The 18,171-nt window shown below is 43.2% G+C and overlaps 3 protein-coding genes across 9 annotated transcripts; 2 read left to right on the forward strand and 1 right to left on the reverse strand.

Moving 5' to 3' along the window:
• The first annotated feature begins 997 nt into the window (after positions 1–997).
• LOC121567466 (inositol polyphosphate 5-phosphatase K) lies at positions 998–9,176 on the forward strand. 4 transcript variants are annotated; one of them, XM_041877525.2, is made up of 14 exons: positions 998–1,136; positions 1,579–1,684; positions 3,774–3,878; positions 4,234–4,342; positions 4,567–4,701; positions 4,846–5,021; positions 5,228–5,339; positions 5,675–5,784; positions 6,044–6,070; positions 7,442–7,691; positions 7,961–8,098; positions 8,190–8,273; positions 8,354–8,458; positions 8,619–9,176. In XM_041877525.2, the coding sequence occupies exons 2-14, from the start codon at positions 1,590–1,592 to the stop codon at positions 8,697–8,699; spliced, it is 1,527 nt and encodes a 508-aa protein (XP_041733459.1). In that variant the 5' UTR covers positions 998–1,136; positions 1,579–1,589; the 3' UTR covers positions 8,700–9,176. The 4 variants fall into 4 exon arrangements, with proteins under 4 accessions (XP_041733459.1, XP_041733460.1, XP_041733461.1 ...); XM_041877526.2 differs by having other exon boundaries at positions 4,585–4,701; XM_041877527.2 differs by lacking the exon at positions 6,044–6,070.
• A 4-nt stretch (positions 9,177–9,180) lies between these two features.
• On the reverse strand, positions 9,181–12,294 carry LOC121567468 (centrosomal protein of 55 kDa-like). Its single transcript, XM_045220851.1, has one exon. The coding sequence runs from the start codon at positions 12,220–12,222 to the stop codon at positions 10,822–10,824; it is 1,401 nt and encodes a 466-aa protein (XP_045076786.1). The 5' UTR covers positions 12,223–12,294; the 3' UTR covers positions 9,181–10,821.
• Positions 12,295–12,387: 93 nt separating this feature from the next.
• On the forward strand, positions 12,388–18,167 carry LOC121567470 (tektin-1). 4 transcript variants are annotated; one of them, XM_041877532.2, is made up of 8 exons: positions 12,388–12,482; positions 12,755–12,964; positions 14,882–15,047; positions 15,703–15,831; positions 15,939–16,085; positions 16,624–16,849; positions 17,219–17,415; positions 17,807–18,167. In XM_041877532.2, exons 2-8 carry the CDS (start codon positions 12,775–12,777, stop codon positions 17,964–17,966), a joined length of 1,215 nt encoding a protein of 404 aa, XP_041733466.1. In that variant the 5' UTR covers positions 12,388–12,482; positions 12,755–12,774; the 3' UTR covers positions 17,967–18,167. The 4 variants fall into 4 exon arrangements, with proteins under 4 accessions (XP_041733466.1, XP_041733467.1, XP_041733468.1 ...); XM_041877533.2 differs by having other exon boundaries at positions 12,760–12,964; XM_041877534.2 differs by having other exon boundaries at positions 12,389–12,487.
• The last annotated feature ends 4 nt before the right edge of the window (positions 18,168–18,171 follow it).

Here is an 18,171-nt window from a genome sequence, read left to right on the forward strand (position 1 = left end):
ACGTTTCGTAATGTTTAGGCTGTTAAAAATGTACTGATATAAGTGGTTGCACGTGGCATTCCGTCAACTTTGAGAAAAACTACTTCGTTGTGCCTGTTCACACGCGTGCCTGCCCTCTCATTGGCTAGAATGGTCCCACCGACCTGACCTCACTTACATTCACTCATTGAGGACATGTATTGTAGGAAAGATGACGGAAATTAATGTTCTGTTCGAAATTGATGGCGGGTGAATGGGCTACAGTTGTGGAAAAAAAGGAAACAAAATAAGTAAAGTTGTGATAGAAACTAAGATATCGCTAGATGTGTTTCTAGTAGGAGTTTTGGATCAACGTTACCTGGGGGATCCGTTTGAAGTCACGAGGAGTATCATGGATGCGTAGGGTGGGGTTGGTGAGAGTCACAAGAGCTGGTCTTATTCAGATTTTCTGTGTGTCCGCGGAACAGAAGAAGCTTGAACATATTTTTTAATGGAATGTTTTGTATATGGATTTCCAAAGCAGGGAGCCTGTCAAGGGTGTTATCTCTTGGGTTGCGCATGAAGTGGATGCAGATGATGTACCTGAGGAAGTAGGTGAAGTGATTTGTGCAGGCTGACATGTATGGTGGATGGAGTAAGGAAACCCACTTCGTCTTTTTTGACAAGTCTCTCACTTCTCATGTAAAACTAGGGTTTATGAGATACCATGTAAGTGCTTTTGTGCACAAGCGCCTCCAGTGTTATAAATGCAAAAGATGTATCAAGTGTATGCAGATGGAAAGAATATCGTATGCCAGTTGAGGATATGTGCTACAACTGTGGAGACTGCGTAGGGATGTGACTTGAATTGGAATGTGTGTCTGTTTAAAAGAAACATTTCTGTCTAATTTAGTATTTTGTATGATGTCGTTTTTTTCCTCCTATAATGGATATTTGTTCTACAGTAGGTGGCGGCATTCACCTCTAATGCTTGTTTGCAGACTGCCATAATACCATAGAAGTAGAAGAAAAAGCGCGGTCTCTCATCTTTGAGGAAGTGCAAAACGTAAACAAATTGTGTTGCGTAATCTCACACACCCTATTGTCATCTTTCGTGGCAAACTACTGTAATCCGAATGAGAGTAGGCTACGACAAAAAAAACAACAAGCATTGTCAGGTAGTAAAAACATTGTAAATGTATTGTGTACTATATTGTACTATTTAGTGTTATTTGTGCTATGTTTTAATCGGTTGCAATCCTAAACACAGATAAAATAGCTAGCTAACGTAGCTAATTGCTAGCTAACTAGTACTGGCATAGCTAACTTCTCATCTAATGTGTAAAAACATTCCTAACATTCAGAAATGTCATTTCAGAGAGTGTTGTTTGCATGCAGCTAACTATTAAACTAGCTAACGTTAGGTAGCTAGTTAGTAATGGAGTCAGGTTAGCAAATATTGATATATCCCAAATGACGGCATGAGCAGTGGACCCTATTTTACAGTAGCTAGCAAGCTAGGATTCCTGTCTTGACATTCAATGCTTTTTGTTTTATTCAGACAACATATTGTCATGGCTTTGTTGTTTGTAACGTTATCATGATTCCATGATTTTGCAGCTGGTGAGATTATGAAGAACGATGATGATACCAAAGAAGACACCCAGTCACAAGTCAAGAACTCAGTCAGCATGGAGAAGAACTGCTGCAACAAGGACGCTTTCAGGTTTGAATGTCTCCTTGTGGTCATATGAGCTCTAGCTAACTACTTTGATTAGAGAACATGTTTTGTGCATAAGGAGACACATTTAATTTGTTTACGGTTAATGGACACTACACTCCCAGTATCATATTCAGCAATGCAGTGGTGGTACAGGCAGCATAGCATTTGAACTGACAAATAACTGCACATGGTTGGATTGTTGGTTATCTAATATCTGTTAAGGCTATTCAAAAATGTAATTGGAATGCATGCACACAGGCTTACTATTTCCTTATTAGGTGTGTATTCCCCCAGACAGAACACAGTGCAACCTCACAGTGTCTGCAAGTGCCACCACCCAATACAAAGCTGAGAGCATAATACAGGAGTATTATTGTCATTAGGTTTGCCAATGCATTGCATTCCCACACATATTAGAGAAATACCACCACTGCCACTTTGTGTTCATTTCCTTGCTAGAAGTTTCCTCATTGTGGACTGGTGTTGAGCAAATTATTACAGACTAAGTAGCATTTTCTAGCATTAAGGGGTTGTTTTCACATAGTGGGTCTTACGTGGCCCCTTCTTGATCCTGCTTAGCCTGTAATCCTTCTCAGTGTACTTCAGACCCTCCAAAAACATTCTCATGTCTCTCATTCACTTCCAGAGGCTGGATTTTATGGACGGTTTCATTGCTCCGCCAAAAGTAAACATTAGTTGTCAGATATGTCCTAGCTGGTCTATCCTACTCTTCTTCTACCTGTTATACTGTAAGGAATTCTAAGACAGGACCTTTGGTGAATCTGTAGGCAATTCTGTGCTTTTGCATCATCAGGAGTTCTGTATGGTCTTTCATATCAAATTCAGACTCTCACAGGATGCCAAGGGAAAGTGCAGTGATGAGGGTCTCACTTTGATGGATCTTGGAACAAGAAAGAATCGCCAAGGACATAAATCTGCAGTTGGACCACTGTAGAAGACGTTGCCTATGATCTCTGCAAATATTCAAGTATCCAAATCTCCATTTAAAGGAAAAACTAGTAATCTGCAGTGAAACTTTCCCGTTGTAAACAAGGAAGAACCACCTGCCTTTCTGAACTCCTCATCGCATCAGTGACCTCCTCCATATTTCCGTCCTCTCTTCCCGACACTGAGATTCCTTCCAGAAGCTCACCCACAATGGATGAGATCCGCCGGTTGTTCAATTCGCAAGGTGCCACACAGCTTTGACAACGCCTTCCTCATCTGTGGTCAAAGGGCCAACCGGCCCAAGAAAGAGAACTTCAGGTGGACATGATAGGCTTTGCCGAGTTCCTATTTTCTGTTCTCTTTGGCCTTATTTCTACTTGACTTCCTCTTTCTCTGTCTAACATCAATTTGTTTTAAATCAAAATGCATTGCATATGGTTCTTCATTGCAAGGGTTTAGTTGATTAACACAAAGTACCGTAAGACTGGATACTAATGATTCTTCTTGACTAAAATGTCCAGCAATGACTTCTCCATTTTATTCCAATGTCTGTCTTTCTCTGAGTACAGAGGGTCTTAGTTGGTAGAGAAGTTAGACTAATTTTTCATGTCTTGATTGTAGGCCTTGGACCCTTGGTTGATCAGCCTATTGAGCTCAGAGCAGGCAGTGTGTTCGGCCTCTTCCGTTCTGGATCGTAAACTCTGGCATGCGTATCTTTTGATTTGATAACACAAATTGGCCTGTTGTTAACCGAATTGAAAGGCCATGATGTTAGGACCATAGAGATCATACGTCAGTGTTCTATTTAGTTCTGTGCTTAGGACATGGTAAGGGATGAGCTTAGTTCTTCGTTGAGAAGTGTTCTTCATTCACTGTTTCTGAATTGATATAGGCTATGGTTAGAGAGATGTGACTAGGCTTTATCAACCACCACTGTCCATTCAAGACTGGCTAAACATGATATTGTTGCTGTGTAACTAAATAAGCGTCTGAAAGTTGCAGTCCAATTTGTCAGGCTTTTGCTCTGATTTTTTGGGAAAACTGCTGTGCAAGAGAATCATGATCTGCTGTACTCGCACTCGCTTGCTCCCTCTCTTGCTCCCTCTCGCTCTTTCTCGCTCCCTCTTTCTCTCTCTCCCTCCAGGCTTCACATGGTCACGTGGAACGTCGCTACAGCTGATCCTCCAGATGACATCAGCTCCTTGCTTCACCTGAACTCCCCAAAGACCCCAGACCTCTACGTGATTGGGTGGGTTGCGGAGCTACTGCATTCTGATTGGACATTGAATGAGACAGACAGTACAATGGCATTGCAGGAAAATCAGTTTTTTACTGTGTAAAGTCTACAAAGTTTATTCTGAGTGGCATGGTGAAAATGCTTCAGTAGGTTTATTTGTAACATACTAATGTTACAGGCAACAATAGTTATAACCTGTGTGTCTGTCTGTCTGTCTCTGTCTGTCTCTGTCTGTCTCTGTCTGTCTGTGTCTGTCTCTGTCTGTCTCTCTCTCTCTCTCTCTCTCTCTCTCTCTCTCTCTCTCTCTCTCTTCTCTCTTTCTCTCTTTCTCTCTTTCTCTCTTTCTCTCTTTCTCTCTCTCTCGTAGTCTCCAGGAGGTGTACGCTGCTCCTCACAGGTTCATCATAGACATGGCCGTTGAGGACTCCTGGAGCCATCTCTTCATGTCCAGCCTGGCACCACGAGGCTACCTGAAGGTACAACAGTAGGACATATGGCTTCATAACACTAATAATAGCACTCCAGCACCATAGACCGGTTTGAACTAGTTTTATGCCACCAACCTTAGTCTGAAGTAACAGAAGAATGTGCTCCCAACATAGTTTGTCCTCGCAGTTTATTTTCACCTTGTCTTTCAAAGCAATATCATTTGCTTCTTATGTGCCACTCCGCCCAGAATACTTAAAGACCCTGAAAATAGCCCAGGTTTGTGTTGCAGGTGTCCTCCATCCGAATGCAGGGCCTCCTACTGCTGTTCTTCTCCAGACTGGCCCACGTTCCATTCATTAGAGACATCCAGGCCACCTACACTCGCACAGGCATGTTCGGCTACTGGGTAAGATCAGGCTCAGTGGATGTTATTACTTATTATGACAGCTTATAGCAAGTGTTATAAATGCACCGATAAGGCATTGTGTGTGAGCCTCACGTAAAAAGGGCTTTATTCATACATTTGATTGATGGACCTTGCGCCCAACAGGGGAATAAAGGTGGGGTGTCCATCCGTCTGTCTTTCTACGGCCACATGCTCTGCTTCCTCAACTGCCACCTGGCAGCACACATGCAGTACGCCTCGCAGCGCGTCGACGAGTTCGAGTACATCCTAGACACACAGATCTTCGACCCCAAAAAGACACCGCGAATCCTCGACCACAAGTCAGTATACATTAAACGCACGTTGTCAGTTGAGTGTGTATTTTTCGATATTCACAGTTTCTGCTTTAGAGTTAGAAAAGGAGGAGCTTGGCATCTGCTTGTAAGATGATTTGAAGTACTTCTGTGCTCTCTCTGTGTTGAATGTTCAGTGGCCTCTCTCTCTCTTTCTCTCGTTCTTTCTCTCTCTCATTCCCCCTCTCTCTCAGGCTGGTCTTTTGGTTTGGGGATTTGAACTTCCGCATCCAAGATCACGGCATGCATTTTTTGCGCAACTGCATCACCAGCCATAAGTTCAACTTACTGTGGAGCAAAGACCAGGTCAGACTCATGAGAGATGCATCTGTTTTGCTATATCTTGGAGAATACTATACATAGATTTGACTAGATTGGAAAACGGACAGTGGCTTTTCATTTTACACATGTACAGTTAGTTGTCTTGTTTTCATGCATGTAAGACATAAGATGTATCCCAAATGGCACACTGTTCACTTTATAGTGCACTACTTTTGACCAGGGCCTATAGAGCTCTGATCCAAAAGAAGTGCAAGAAGTGCACTATAATGTGAATAGGGTTCTATTTGGGATGCAGACATCTTAGTTCTTGAGGATGTTGAATGTAATGCTTTTGTTGTCATTCTGTGTGGTTGTATCAGTTGACCATGATGAAGAAGAAGGAGGCTTTCCTGCAGGAGTTTGACGAGGGACCTCTGGACTTTCAACCAAGCTACAAATTCGACAGGTTCTCTGACTGCTATGACAGCAGGTAATGGCTGACGTGCAATCATAGGCATATGGGAACACTCGCACACATATAGAGTTATGCGTGCACAGACACGGTCACTGACACACAAACAAACACACTTTCTCTCCTGATGTTTATTACTCTTTGGCTCTATAAAGCATCCCTCAGATTTCCCACATTTGTGTCATCTTTTCTGCTTGCTTTTACTGAGCTGACTCCTGCTCTCCTTACAAGACACTATTATTCAAATGCTCAACTCTGCTCTCTTTCAACTTCACAGGCCCCACAGGACATGGTTTGTTTTTCAGTAAGCTGCTCAAAACACCCTTCCCTTAATACCACCCTAATCCCCCTTAAGCAGAATACTGCTCCTGCACAATAAGCCCACTAAAACGTTTGCAAGACAGTTACGGATAGATTTTTGCAATGGAAAGTCAAAATGCCTCTCTCTCCCACAAAATGGTGCCTACAGAACACCAGACCTTGCTCTCTTGTGATAAATACCATAGTTGTCTGCAGCTAACACAGTTGTGCCTCTTAACAGTACATACGGTATATCAAAGTCGCTTTATTCTTCATATGAAGCCGGTGGAAAATTCCATTGAAACGTATCAGCATTGTGCGGCGGTGTCTGCCATTCTCAGTGGAAACAGTATTCTGGATTTGTTAAGCCTAATTAATTTAACCCCCACAATACAGTCTCACTCATACAGAGAGAGAGAGAGAGAGAGAGAGAGAGAGAAGCTTTGCTAGCCGACTGTACCATTGCCTCTGTGTGCGTAAGCAGCTGTCAGGCTCTAACAGGCATGCTTACTAGCTATATACAGCACAACCTCCTTTTCTGCTGCTTGGATTGTTCTCTGTATAGTTCTAACGAATCACTATATACAGTGCATTCGGAAAGTATTCAGACACCTTGACTTTTTCCGCATTTTCTTACGTTACAGCCTTATTCTAAAATGGATTAAATTGTTTTTTCCCCCCTCATCAATCTACACACACTACCCCATAATGACAAAGCAAAAATAGGTTTTTAGAAATGTTTGCTAATTTATAAATAAATAAATGTTATCCATTTTAGAATAAGGCTGTAACGTAACAAAATGTGTAAAAAGTGAAGGGGTCAGAATACTTTCCGAATGCACTGTAGCTGTATGTATTCCTGTGTGTGTGTGTGTGTGTGTGTGCACGTGTTTGTGTGCGTCAGTGTCATTACTTACGGTCTCCACCGCTGTGCACTAATCAGTACAATTGAGAGGGCACTCACTGCATGAGTCACCCAGTGAGACGGGGTGGCAAACTAATCAGCTATGAGAGACTACTAATGAGGGATATGAAAGGAGACAAAGCACTGCGGAATCTGATCCATCATGTAGAGCAAACTGAAATAACACTGAGATGGAGGAAATGCTAAAGAAATCCAGCTACCTTATGAGATTACTTATCATACTCTCTCCATCTCTAACACTCATGAGTCTCTCACACAGGCTTTGTTGAAATATCCACACTAGCAGACTACTAGAATGAATCAATGTATTGGGCATGCACTCTAAGTGATATACTAGTTTATTTGGAACAGTCTTTCTGTTTCTCTCCATCTCTCCCATTCTGACTTAATCATTTTCTTTCTCTCACTAAATCCCCGTCTCTGCTCTCGTCCGTCCGTCTGTCTGCCCAGTGGTAAGATGCGTAAGCCGGCCTGGACAGACCGGATCCTGTGGAGGGTGAAGCCCAAAGAGCCACCCCCAGAGGAGGAGGAGGACGAGGACAGGGACTCTGGTCTGGATGAGAAGAACACCAAGCAGCAGGAGGAGGAGGAGGAGGAGGAGGAAGAGTTCCCTCTGAAACTCAAGCAGGACTCGTACACCAGCGACATGGAGTACGGCGTCAGCGACCACAAGCCTGTCATCGGCATCTTCACCTTGGAGGTGACTGAGACAGCTGCATTTCCCATTCCCGCAGCTGGGACTGTATAAAGTTATTCATTATGATCTAAGAGGCAACACTTACTGACCCTAGATCAGCACTCCTACTCTGAGATGCTTTTTGAAATACAGGCCCTGAACTGCTTCTCCAATGTGACTCTTGATAGTGATACCGTATGATGCGAATATACTTCTTCACCCTCTAACCAATCCTGACTACCTCTTCCCTCTATCTATTCTGTCATTCCCTCCTGTCTATCCCCACACTGTAGTTGAGGAAGATGTACGAGACGCCGTTGGTGCGCGTGTGTGCCGAGGGGGAATGGAGCGCCGACTTTGATGCCATGGTGATCTACAGCCCCCTTCAGCCCTTCCCTTCTAGTGCCTGGGACTGGATAGGCCTCTACAAGGTCAGAGTCTACTTAACCCTCTGATGTTCTTTTGAATCATAGAAGTATCATCGATGTGTAGTTTTTACAGATGTGTATTTGTGTGTTACAGGTGGGATTCAGGAGTGTTTCGGACTACATTACCTACACCTGGGTGAAGGATGATGAGGTCTCATTTAATGACGAGCTCACCCAGGTAATATGACTGCGTGTGTGTGTCTCTTTTTTGTGTTTTATGATATGGAGATGCTTGAATATGTTTCTGTGTTTATCCAGGTCTATGTGAGCAAGGATGAGATTCCGGTGCTCGGAGGGGAGTGCGTGCTCTGCTACTACTGCAGTACGCTCCAATGCATTGGGGGTATTAGCTCACCCTTTAAGGTAAGTGCAAGTTTACTTTAAGTCACCAAGAACAGTCCAGACATAGAGAATATACATTTTTGGCCAGTTTTCCAGACAGTTTTTCAGCTTAGTCCTGGACTAAAAAGATTGGAGATTCTCCATTTGAAGTTTGGATTTATACATGTCTCTATGGTTTTAGGTACAAGAGTCCAAAGTGGCCGTTGAGGAAGGTCTAGCGCCGGAGAACATCAACGGCCTTGACAAGGCCACAGCCAGTTAGGACCTGTGAGTGGACCAGACATGCCCTCGAACACTGTCTGTCCGTCTATGCTGTTACACAGCTGCCCTTTTGACCTCGGGTGGCCTTCCTGCAAGCTGTGCTGCTGCTGGAGTCATGGAATGTTACTTAAAAACTATAGGCCAGTGCACTTTGTTTTTAATGAATCAAACTGTTTCTGTCTTGTTCTCCACTGCCAGGAATGTCGGCAACAGAACCTGTGCGTTTATTTCTGTTCTGTTCAGATGTTGATCCCGCTTTTAAAGTCAGTCGCAGAGAGATATTGGCAGTAGCGTTTTAAGAAAGGTTGAGTGTTTTTGTTAAGTGTATTTATGTTTTTAGGTGTTTCTCTGGATTCATACAGAACACATTGGACATTGTCAGGTGTTCCAGGTAGCTTGTACTAAAGTAATAATAATAATAATATGCCATTTAGCAGACGCTTTTATCCAAAGCGACTTAGTCATGTGTGCATACATTTTTACGTATGGGTGGTCCCGGGGATCGAACCCACTACCCTGGCGTTACAAGCGCCATGCTCTACCAATTGAGCTACAGAGTCGTGGCTGTTTCACTTGAACATTTGACCAATCATATAATGGTATCATTAATGCATGAATATTACATAATTATGTTTTAAATAATGGTTAATACATTTTTTTTTTCCCTTTGCAAACTTAGTCCTCTGTTAACAAAACCCTTTGTGCTATGCCATTCCATTTCAATGTAATTTCTCATAGAGGATATGTTTGAGAAATATATTGCACAATTTGTTCTTGTTCATATTCATGACCATGCCCTTTTTATAGATGTGCGTAAAGGTTACTGGTTTAGGTATTTATTGAAGTCATTTATGTTCAAGTAAGTGTGATTGGGGATTCAAAGTTATCTAAGAAAACAGTGGATTCAACAAGTGCCTCAATGTTAACAACCTGTAGATAACTGTTCAATGGATGCTTTGGTACAAAACGATGTAATTCCTATTTGATAATTTATTGCTGCATTTGAAAAAGATTATTGTTCTTATTCTTAAAAAATATGCAAGTCTTGCTTGTACCGCACGCATCAACATTTAATCTATAGAACTTTGTATACTTTTCTTTGACCAATTTCAGCATAAGCGAGACCTGTTCAAATGTCTTTATTTGCTTATTGAAAGTGCTTGTACATTGACTTGTAAAGATTACTGAAGCCACTTTATTCTGTATTTACAGTATATTGAAAATTAGGAGTGCTCTATTTTCTCAGTAAATGTGGTAAATGAATGAATGAATACAAATGTTATACTGTAACCTATTTAAAGCTTAAATAAAGCAAAACATGTAAACGAGGATGCCTGTCATTTATCACTAGTCTGGAATAGAAATTAAATCAGTCTTTTCTAGACCTTTGATACAATGTAGCCTACACTGTTTTTATTTTATTGTAATAAGATTGTTTCTTTTAATTTACAAACTATCGTCTTAGCTGGAACCAAGAACTATACATTTCTAGAACAAGAAAGCTTTAAAAACATTTACAGGGATATTTAGATTTATGCAAGGATAATAATAATGGACATTAGGAGGAACAATTCACAAGTCTGAACATCAAAATGATCTAAAGTATTTTAAACCAGTCAACTGATTTATACTTTAGTCAAAGAGAGAAAAACATAAAAGCATGTCCAAAATTCAAAGTTTGAGTGAGTAAATAGTTCAATAGTTATAAAGGGCTTTATAAAATTAATTGATTGATCAACTCATTGGCGTGAAGCAATGTTCCTTACTGTATACAGTAAGCGCTATTTCCAGTTTGATCCATCACCAATCCGGTCCAGTAGCAATCCAGGACCAAGGTACATAGACAAACAGGTTGACATTTTCCTCTTCTAAACACACAGACGCAGTGCACAAAGTAACCATGACATTGCAGCTGGCGTTTGCACCACCTATAACATTTTGAAAAGGGAAATTAAGTTTAGTGCGTTTTAGAATAGTAAAATGTCCCCCCTAGCCTATTCCAGACTATTCCTTATTGGGGTGGGTACTCTCAGGCTTAACAATTGAAGGACTAGATTATAAATAGATAGGATAGATCAAGGCCTACTTCTATGCTCCCAGCCCCTGTACAGCCCAGACAGTGTTTACAGACAGTGCTCAAGGTGGGCCAGCAGCTCTCGGTGGTGGCTGGTAAGGTACTGGGCTTGGCAGCTGGGACACTCTAAGAATCTCTTGTCTAGCTGGTTGAGGACCTGAGAGGGGGAAGTGACGCTCTCTTTGGAGGGCTTCAGGGGTGCTGGGGGTCTGCTGTGAGCGCTGGCCTCGTACAGGCAGGACAACTCCCTCTGCCCCTTCTCTGACTCGAGTTTGGCGACGTGGTGCTTTGCCTTGCGTAGCTCCTTCAACACCATGTGGAGCTGTTGTTGTAAATACTGACAGTCTCGCTTCTCGTCCTCCAGGTCTTTGGCAGACACCTGGATCTGCTGTTCCAGAATCGTGACGCGTTTCTGCTCCTCATGCAGGCTCAGTAAGGACTTCTGCAGTAGATTCACCTGCACTAGGAGCTCAGCAGACCTGATCTCCTTTTCCTCTAGTCTGGCCTGGAGCTCCTCCATGTCACCCCACAGACGGCCCTCTCTGTCCCCAGAGCGACGCGTCTCCTTCTGGACACTCTGCCGGATACTCAGCCTCTCCGACTGGAACTGCTGCCTCGCATCTCCCACCTCTCTCTGCTTCTCCTCATACCTACACTGCAGCTCAGTTAGTTGTCTCTGGGCTGTATTGACCTGCTCTCGCTGAGTTTCCAGCTCCTTCTTGGTCGTCAGTAACAATTTCTCATAGTGCTTCTGTATCTGCACTGACCTGTCTTCTGAATGGGCGTCTTTATGCTGCTGTGCGAGGGCCTGCTTGGCCTGGTTCAGCTGCTGTTCCAGCCCAAACACCCGGGCCAACACCGCCTTCACATAGGCCTCTCTCTGCTGGTCGTAGGCCAGCCACTGCTGGTTCTTTTCCAGGGCATCTCTGAGGTGGTCGTGGCTCATTGCAGTACTGGTGGTGGACACCTGTCCATCTGATGGGCAGCTATGCAACCCAGCGCCAGCTCTACTTCTCTTCAGCTCCTGGCACTTAGCAGACATGGACACCAGCTTGTTCTTAATGTCCTCTGTCTCGGCTTGGAGTGACTGGAAGAGTCTTTTTCTCTGCTTGGCCTCCCTGACATAGTGGTCTATCTGGGCCTCCAGACTGGCCACTGTTTCACCCCCCGCGGCATGGGCCTGCTGCCAAAGAGAGCAGATTTCCTGGTCCATGGCCAGTAGCTGCTGAGTGTTCTTCTCCCGTAGAGTCTCTAGTGACAGGATTTTCTCTAATAAAAGCTTGTTATTTTCAGAATCTGATGGTTCTCCTTTCTGACGAGACAGCTCATCCAATGACTTCCTGAGATATGCATTCTCCTTTCTGAGTTTACTGATCTCCATATCCTTTTTAGAGCAACACAGCCTTACACCTATCTTGTCGACGAAGTTGGTTTTTTTGCTGGATGACATCGTTGCTAAGATAGCTAACGTTAGCTAGCTAGCAAATTGCCTCACACAGATGTTGTTAGAATCCAAATCTGATCCAAATGTACACTTCGCTAGCCTTTTAAATTTCCCGCGGTTGATAGCTCCGCCCATATTTTAATGTATTCCGTTGATCTAGCAACCGTTTGTTTACAACCTGTCCTTGAGTTCATTCATTGCAGACAAGATAGGCAACATTGTTCCAACTTTTAACACAAACCAGTGTTTCACACCGCACAGTAAAGGTATGGTAAGAAGAGAGATTTAGTTCACTACTTATATTTTAGTAGCATATTGCAAGCCACGTTTGTTAGATAGTTTACTAAAGTTTATATGACAACTAGCTAGCTAACGTTACTGTAGATCCATTTTCTGTCCACCTAGTTAGCTACTGTAGCTAATTACTATTTAGTTGGTACTTTGGTAGGCTATTTACTAGTTTAGGTAAAATATTATCTGCCTTATTAATCTGCCTTATTATGTGACATTTGTGTTGTCGTTGTGTCTTTATTGAAAGGAAAGAATTGCAGAGGAGAAATGTCTAGGTTGATGGAACCTCAGCCCAAGTTCCTGCCACCAGAATGGAGGCTTGCAAACCAAATACATTATGGGAGTGCAGAGGCTGAGCGTTCACGCTCTGAGCGACTCACGGCTGAGAGTAAGAGGCTGATAGAGGAGAGTGGCATGGCAGCCAAACGCATGCAACAGGATGCCAACAAGAGACTGGGTAAGATGACCTCAATAAGAAGAGATGATAACAGAATCCGTTTCTGTCAAAGTAGTGGTTGATTCATCACTGCAAATGAATGGTCTGTCTGTTCCACTTTGTAATGACACACACTACCAGTCAAAAGTTTTAGAACACCTACTCATTCAATGGTTTTTCTTAATTTTTTACTAATATCTACATTGTAGTACATTTTATATGTACATATATGCACATTGTACATAGTGAAGACATCAACACTATGAAATAACAGATATGGAATCATGTAGTACCCAAAAAAGTGTTAATCAAATCAAAATGTATTTTATATTTGAGATTCTTCAAATAGCCACCCTTTGCCTTGATGACAGCTTTGCACACTCTTGGCATTCGCTCAACCAGCTTCATCAGGTAGTCACCTGGAATGCATTTCAGTTAACAGGTGTGCCTTCTTAAAAGTTAATTTGTGTAATTTCTTTCCTTCTTACATTTTAAAATGTTTAGTCATTTAGCAGACGCTGTTATCCAGAGCAACTTAGTTAGTGAGTGCATACCATGACTGTAAGTCGCTTTGGATAAAAGTGTCTGCTAAGTGGCATATTATTATTATTATTATTATTATTATTATTACTTAATGCGTTTGAGCCAATCAGTTGTGTTGGCACAAGGTAGGGGGTGGATACAGAAGCTGGCCCTATTTGGTAAAAGACCAAGTCCATATTATGTCAAGAACAGCTCAAATAAGCAAAGACAAATGACAGTCCATCATTACTTTAAGACATGAAGGTCAGTCAATATGGAACATTTCAAGTGCAGTCGCAAAAACCATCAAGCGCAATGATGAAACTGGATCTCATGAGGACCACCACAGGAATGGAAGACCCAGAGTTACCTCTGCTGCAGAGGATAAGTTACCAGCCTCAGAAATTGCAGCCCAAATAAATGCTTCACAGAGTTCAAGTAACAGACACATCTCAACATCAACTGTTCAGAGGAGACTGTGTGAATCAGGCCTTCATGGTCGAATTGCTGCAAAGAAACTACTACTAAAGGACACCAATAAGAAGAAGAGACTTGCTTGGGCCAAGAAACACAAGCAATGGACATTAGACCGGTGGAAATGTGTCCTTTGGTCTGGAGTCCAAATTGGAGATTCTTGGTTCCAACCACCGTGTCTTTGTGAGACGCGGTGTGGGTGAACGGATAATCTCTGCATGTGTATTTCCCACCGTAAAGCATGGAGGAGGAGGTGTTATGGTGTGGGGGTGCTTTGCTGGTGACACTGTCTGTGATTTATTTAGAATTCAAGGCACACTTAACCAGCATGGCTACTGCAGCATTCTACAGCGATACACCATCCCATCTGATTTGGGGTTAGTGGGACTATCATTTGTTTTTCAACAGGACAATGACCCAACACACCTCCAGGCTGTGTAAGGGCTATTTTACCAAGAAGGAGAGTGATGGAGTGCTGCATCAGATGACCTGGCCTCCACAATCCCCCGACCTCAACCAAATTGAGATGGTTTGGGATGAGTCGGACCGCAGAGTGAAGGAAAAGCAGCCAACAAGTGCTCAGCATATGTGGGAACTCCTTCAAGACTGTTGGAAAAGCATTCCAGGTGAAGCTGGTTGAGAGAATGCCAAGAGTGTGCAAAGCTGTCATCAAGAAAAAGGGTGGCTATTTGAAGAATCTCAAATATAAAATACATTTTGATTTGTTTAACACTTTTTTGGTTACTACATGATTCCATATGTGTTATTTCATAGTTTTGATGTCTTCACTATAATTCCACAATGTAGAAAATAGTCAAAAATAAAGAAAAACCCTTGAATGAGTAGGTGTTCTAAAACCTTTGACTGGTAGTGTTCATTACATTACCACCCCTCATAATACCCAACCACACACCATTCTTACCATCCTATCTCTGTGTTCAGAGCAGAGAATCCATGACATCAAGTTCTGGAGGTCAGAGCTGGACCAGAAGCTGGAGGAGATTGTCCAGGAGATTAAGGTGCTGGTAACCTGTACGAGCCGGGTGGAGAGAGCCCTGGAGAGCTGTGCCCAGCCCCTCAGTGTCGCCCTGCAGTGCCTGACTGAGAGGTGATGAGTAAACTCCCAGTCAAACTCCAAATCAGTCAGCTGGAAAATGCAGTGATACACAATTAGGTGGGAAGTAGTCTGCTCACTGTTCCAACAGGGACCTAGAGTCACCAGACTAAGACCAACAGATAAGGAGATCCTTCAGTAGTAGTGCAACCTCAGAGCATTTCGTATTATTCTGTACGTAAATCCAGGACACTCCATTTAGTATATGTTACGTTTCGTATGGTATGTATTCATTTGTGGATGTCCATCACCCATTTCGTATGATATGTTACGAATTACAATTCGTATTATATGTTACGAATTTGTAAAACATACAATATGTTAAGAATTAGCAAAACGTTATATGTTACGAATTTGCGAAACGTACATTGTTACAAATTTGCACAACATATGATATGTTATGAATTCTAGCTAGGTGGCTAACGTTAGGCTAGGATTAGGGTTAGGGGTTAGGCTTAAGTTTAGGTGTTAGGTTAAAGGGTTAAGGTTAGGGGAAGGGTTATCTAAAAGGGTTAAGGTTAGGGGAAGGGTTAGCTAACATGCTAAGTAGTTGAGAAGTTGCTAAAATGCTAAAGTTGCCCGTGATGAGATTCGAACTCGCAACCTTTAGGAAGTGATTGTATGTACTGCATCTCCATGTGTGATTCAGGCAGAAGCGTGTTTCCATTGACCTGGTACATGACGAGGTGGAGTGGGAACTGATGAAGGAGAGCGAGGTGATCGAGGGAGTGGCATCACTGCTGAATCGCACCCTGGAGCAGACCAATGAACAGATCAGGTGGGGGGTGAGGGGAGGAAGTGGTTCGTCACACACACACACACACGATTAAGTCTCACTATCTCCGCAATGCTTCTAATGCATGTTTGTTTCTGTTCTGGCTCCAGACTGAACCGCTCTGCAAAGTACTACCTAGAGAAGGACCTGCGGGACAAGCTCCAAGCAGAGCAGATTGATGGTTTCTGCTCCATCCTCACAAACACCTCCCCGAATATTGACAACGTGGCTAGTCAGACAGCACTCGCAGTACCAGGGTAAAACGATGACACTTTGTCACTTTGTCTTTGTGCAATGTGGGGCAGTAGGAAATTCAATGAAGAAAATGTCATTACTTCAAACTAAAGTTCAAACTTCTCTTCACCAAGCATTCAGTTTCACCTGCAGCAAAAGTCATAATTATACACATAGAACTAGAAAGTCCTGTCACAATGCTTTGGGATGGATAGTAGGTACATTCTGCATACAGTAGCTCCAATAGAAGCATTATTCCCTTCAGCCAGCAGAGGTCAGTGTAATACCTCCTCTAACCACCCTGCTTATCTGTTTTTTTAAATATATGTTTTAGTCATTTAGCAGATGCTCTTATCCAGAGCGACTTACAGTTAGTGAGTGCATACATTTTCATACTGGCTCCCCGTGGGAATCGAACCCACAACCCTGGCGTTGCAAACGCCATGCTCTACCAACTGAGCTACACGGGACTTATCTAAACCTTTTCTACAGGTTAACCTGGCATCCTTTCATGACACACTGAACAAAAAAAAAAAAAACATTTAATCCCTCCAATCCTAGTGCCACTGTGACACCAGAGGAGTGGGACACCTTCTCCAACATCAACATCCTCAAAGCAGAGAGCGAGAAGAAGAACTCCCTGTCGCTGAGGGCTCTGGTGGAGAGCCTCCTGGAGCAGATGGCTGCTGACATGCGCAGGCAGCACAACGCTACGGGCAATGCCCTCCGGCTGCAGGTCCAGGAGACCAAGACGGCCAAAGGACAACTAGAGGACCACCTGGCAAAGGTCAGCGGCAATGTGGAGAAAAACATACTTTATATGCATAACCCAGGTCATTCCCCCTATGATTAGTCACTGATGCGATTCTCGCACATTTATTTTTTGTCATTTAGCAGACGTCCTTATCCTGAATGACTTACAGGAGCAATTAGGGTTAAGTGCCTTGCTCAAAGGCACGTCGGCAGATTTTTTCACGTAGTCGGCTCAGGGATTCGAGCCAGCATCTTTTCAGTTACTGGCCCAACGCTCTTAACCGCTAGGCTATCTGCCGACCTGTGATTAGATACTGAAATGAATCCCCCTATGATTAGTTACTGGAATGATTCCCCCCATGATTAGTTACTGGAATTATTTCCCTCCTATCCCCCTAAAAAGGTTCTGTCAGAGGTGTCCAGCCAGGAGTGGAACCTGGAGACCCTGCACGTGGCCATCGAAGACAAAGCAGGTCCCCTGAAGGTGGCCCAGACGCGGCTGTCCACCCGCAGCCAGAGACCCAGCATCGAGCTCTGTCATGACCCGGTCCAGGTCCGCCTGCTCTCCGAGGTCCAGGAGCTCACTGCACACATCAAGAGGTGATGATGCACTCCACCTTCCCGTCTACTGTACCTAACTCTTCCTACTTATCTCTTCTAAATTATCTAGGATCTCTGACCACTATTTTCACTTCAATTACAACTCAAGCTATTTTGTAGTACTTTATAGTCATGTTTTAGCTCTGTATGAAGTATAAGCTTAGTTATCCTGACCGAACCCAGTGATTAGTGATTCACTATACTCATGATTTTGTTATACAAACAGGATATCACAGCTTTCATTTCAAGTCTTTTTTGTTCAGTAGATACACCTATCTCTGGTTGAGACTTTTCTAAATGTATTATGTGAACGACATATTGAATGTTTTGTCCTATTTGCCATGAGTTGTAGTAGTCTCCCATTGCCCTGTGTCAACCCTGTGACCCCCAGACTGCGAGAGGCCCAGGCCCAGTCGGAGATGGAGCTGCTGGCCCTGACCCGCTCCCAGCTGATCCTGGAAGAGGAGATCCAGGTCAAGTCCCACACCCTCTACATCGACGAAGTCATCTGCACCCAGCTCCGACAGTCCATCTCCATCCACAGCTTCTGAATACCACTCCCACCATGACAAGCCCGGTCCCTGATCTGTTTGTGCTGTCTTGCGTGAACAGATCTGGGACAAGCCTAGACCATGGCCACACTGGAAGGACTTTATAGTGGGGCTCTTTAGCTGATGCTGACATACCCAGGCTAGCATTTATAAAAAATACTTGGCAATTTTACTGATGAATAAAATATGAGGTATACATTATGAT

Source organism: Coregonus clupeaformis, chromosome 6 (genome assembly GCF_020615455.1).
Source record: "Coregonus clupeaformis isolate EN_2021a chromosome 6, ASM2061545v1, whole genome shotgun sequence".
Classification (NCBI taxonomy): domain Eukaryota; kingdom Metazoa; phylum Chordata; class Actinopteri; order Salmoniformes; family Salmonidae; genus Coregonus; species Coregonus clupeaformis.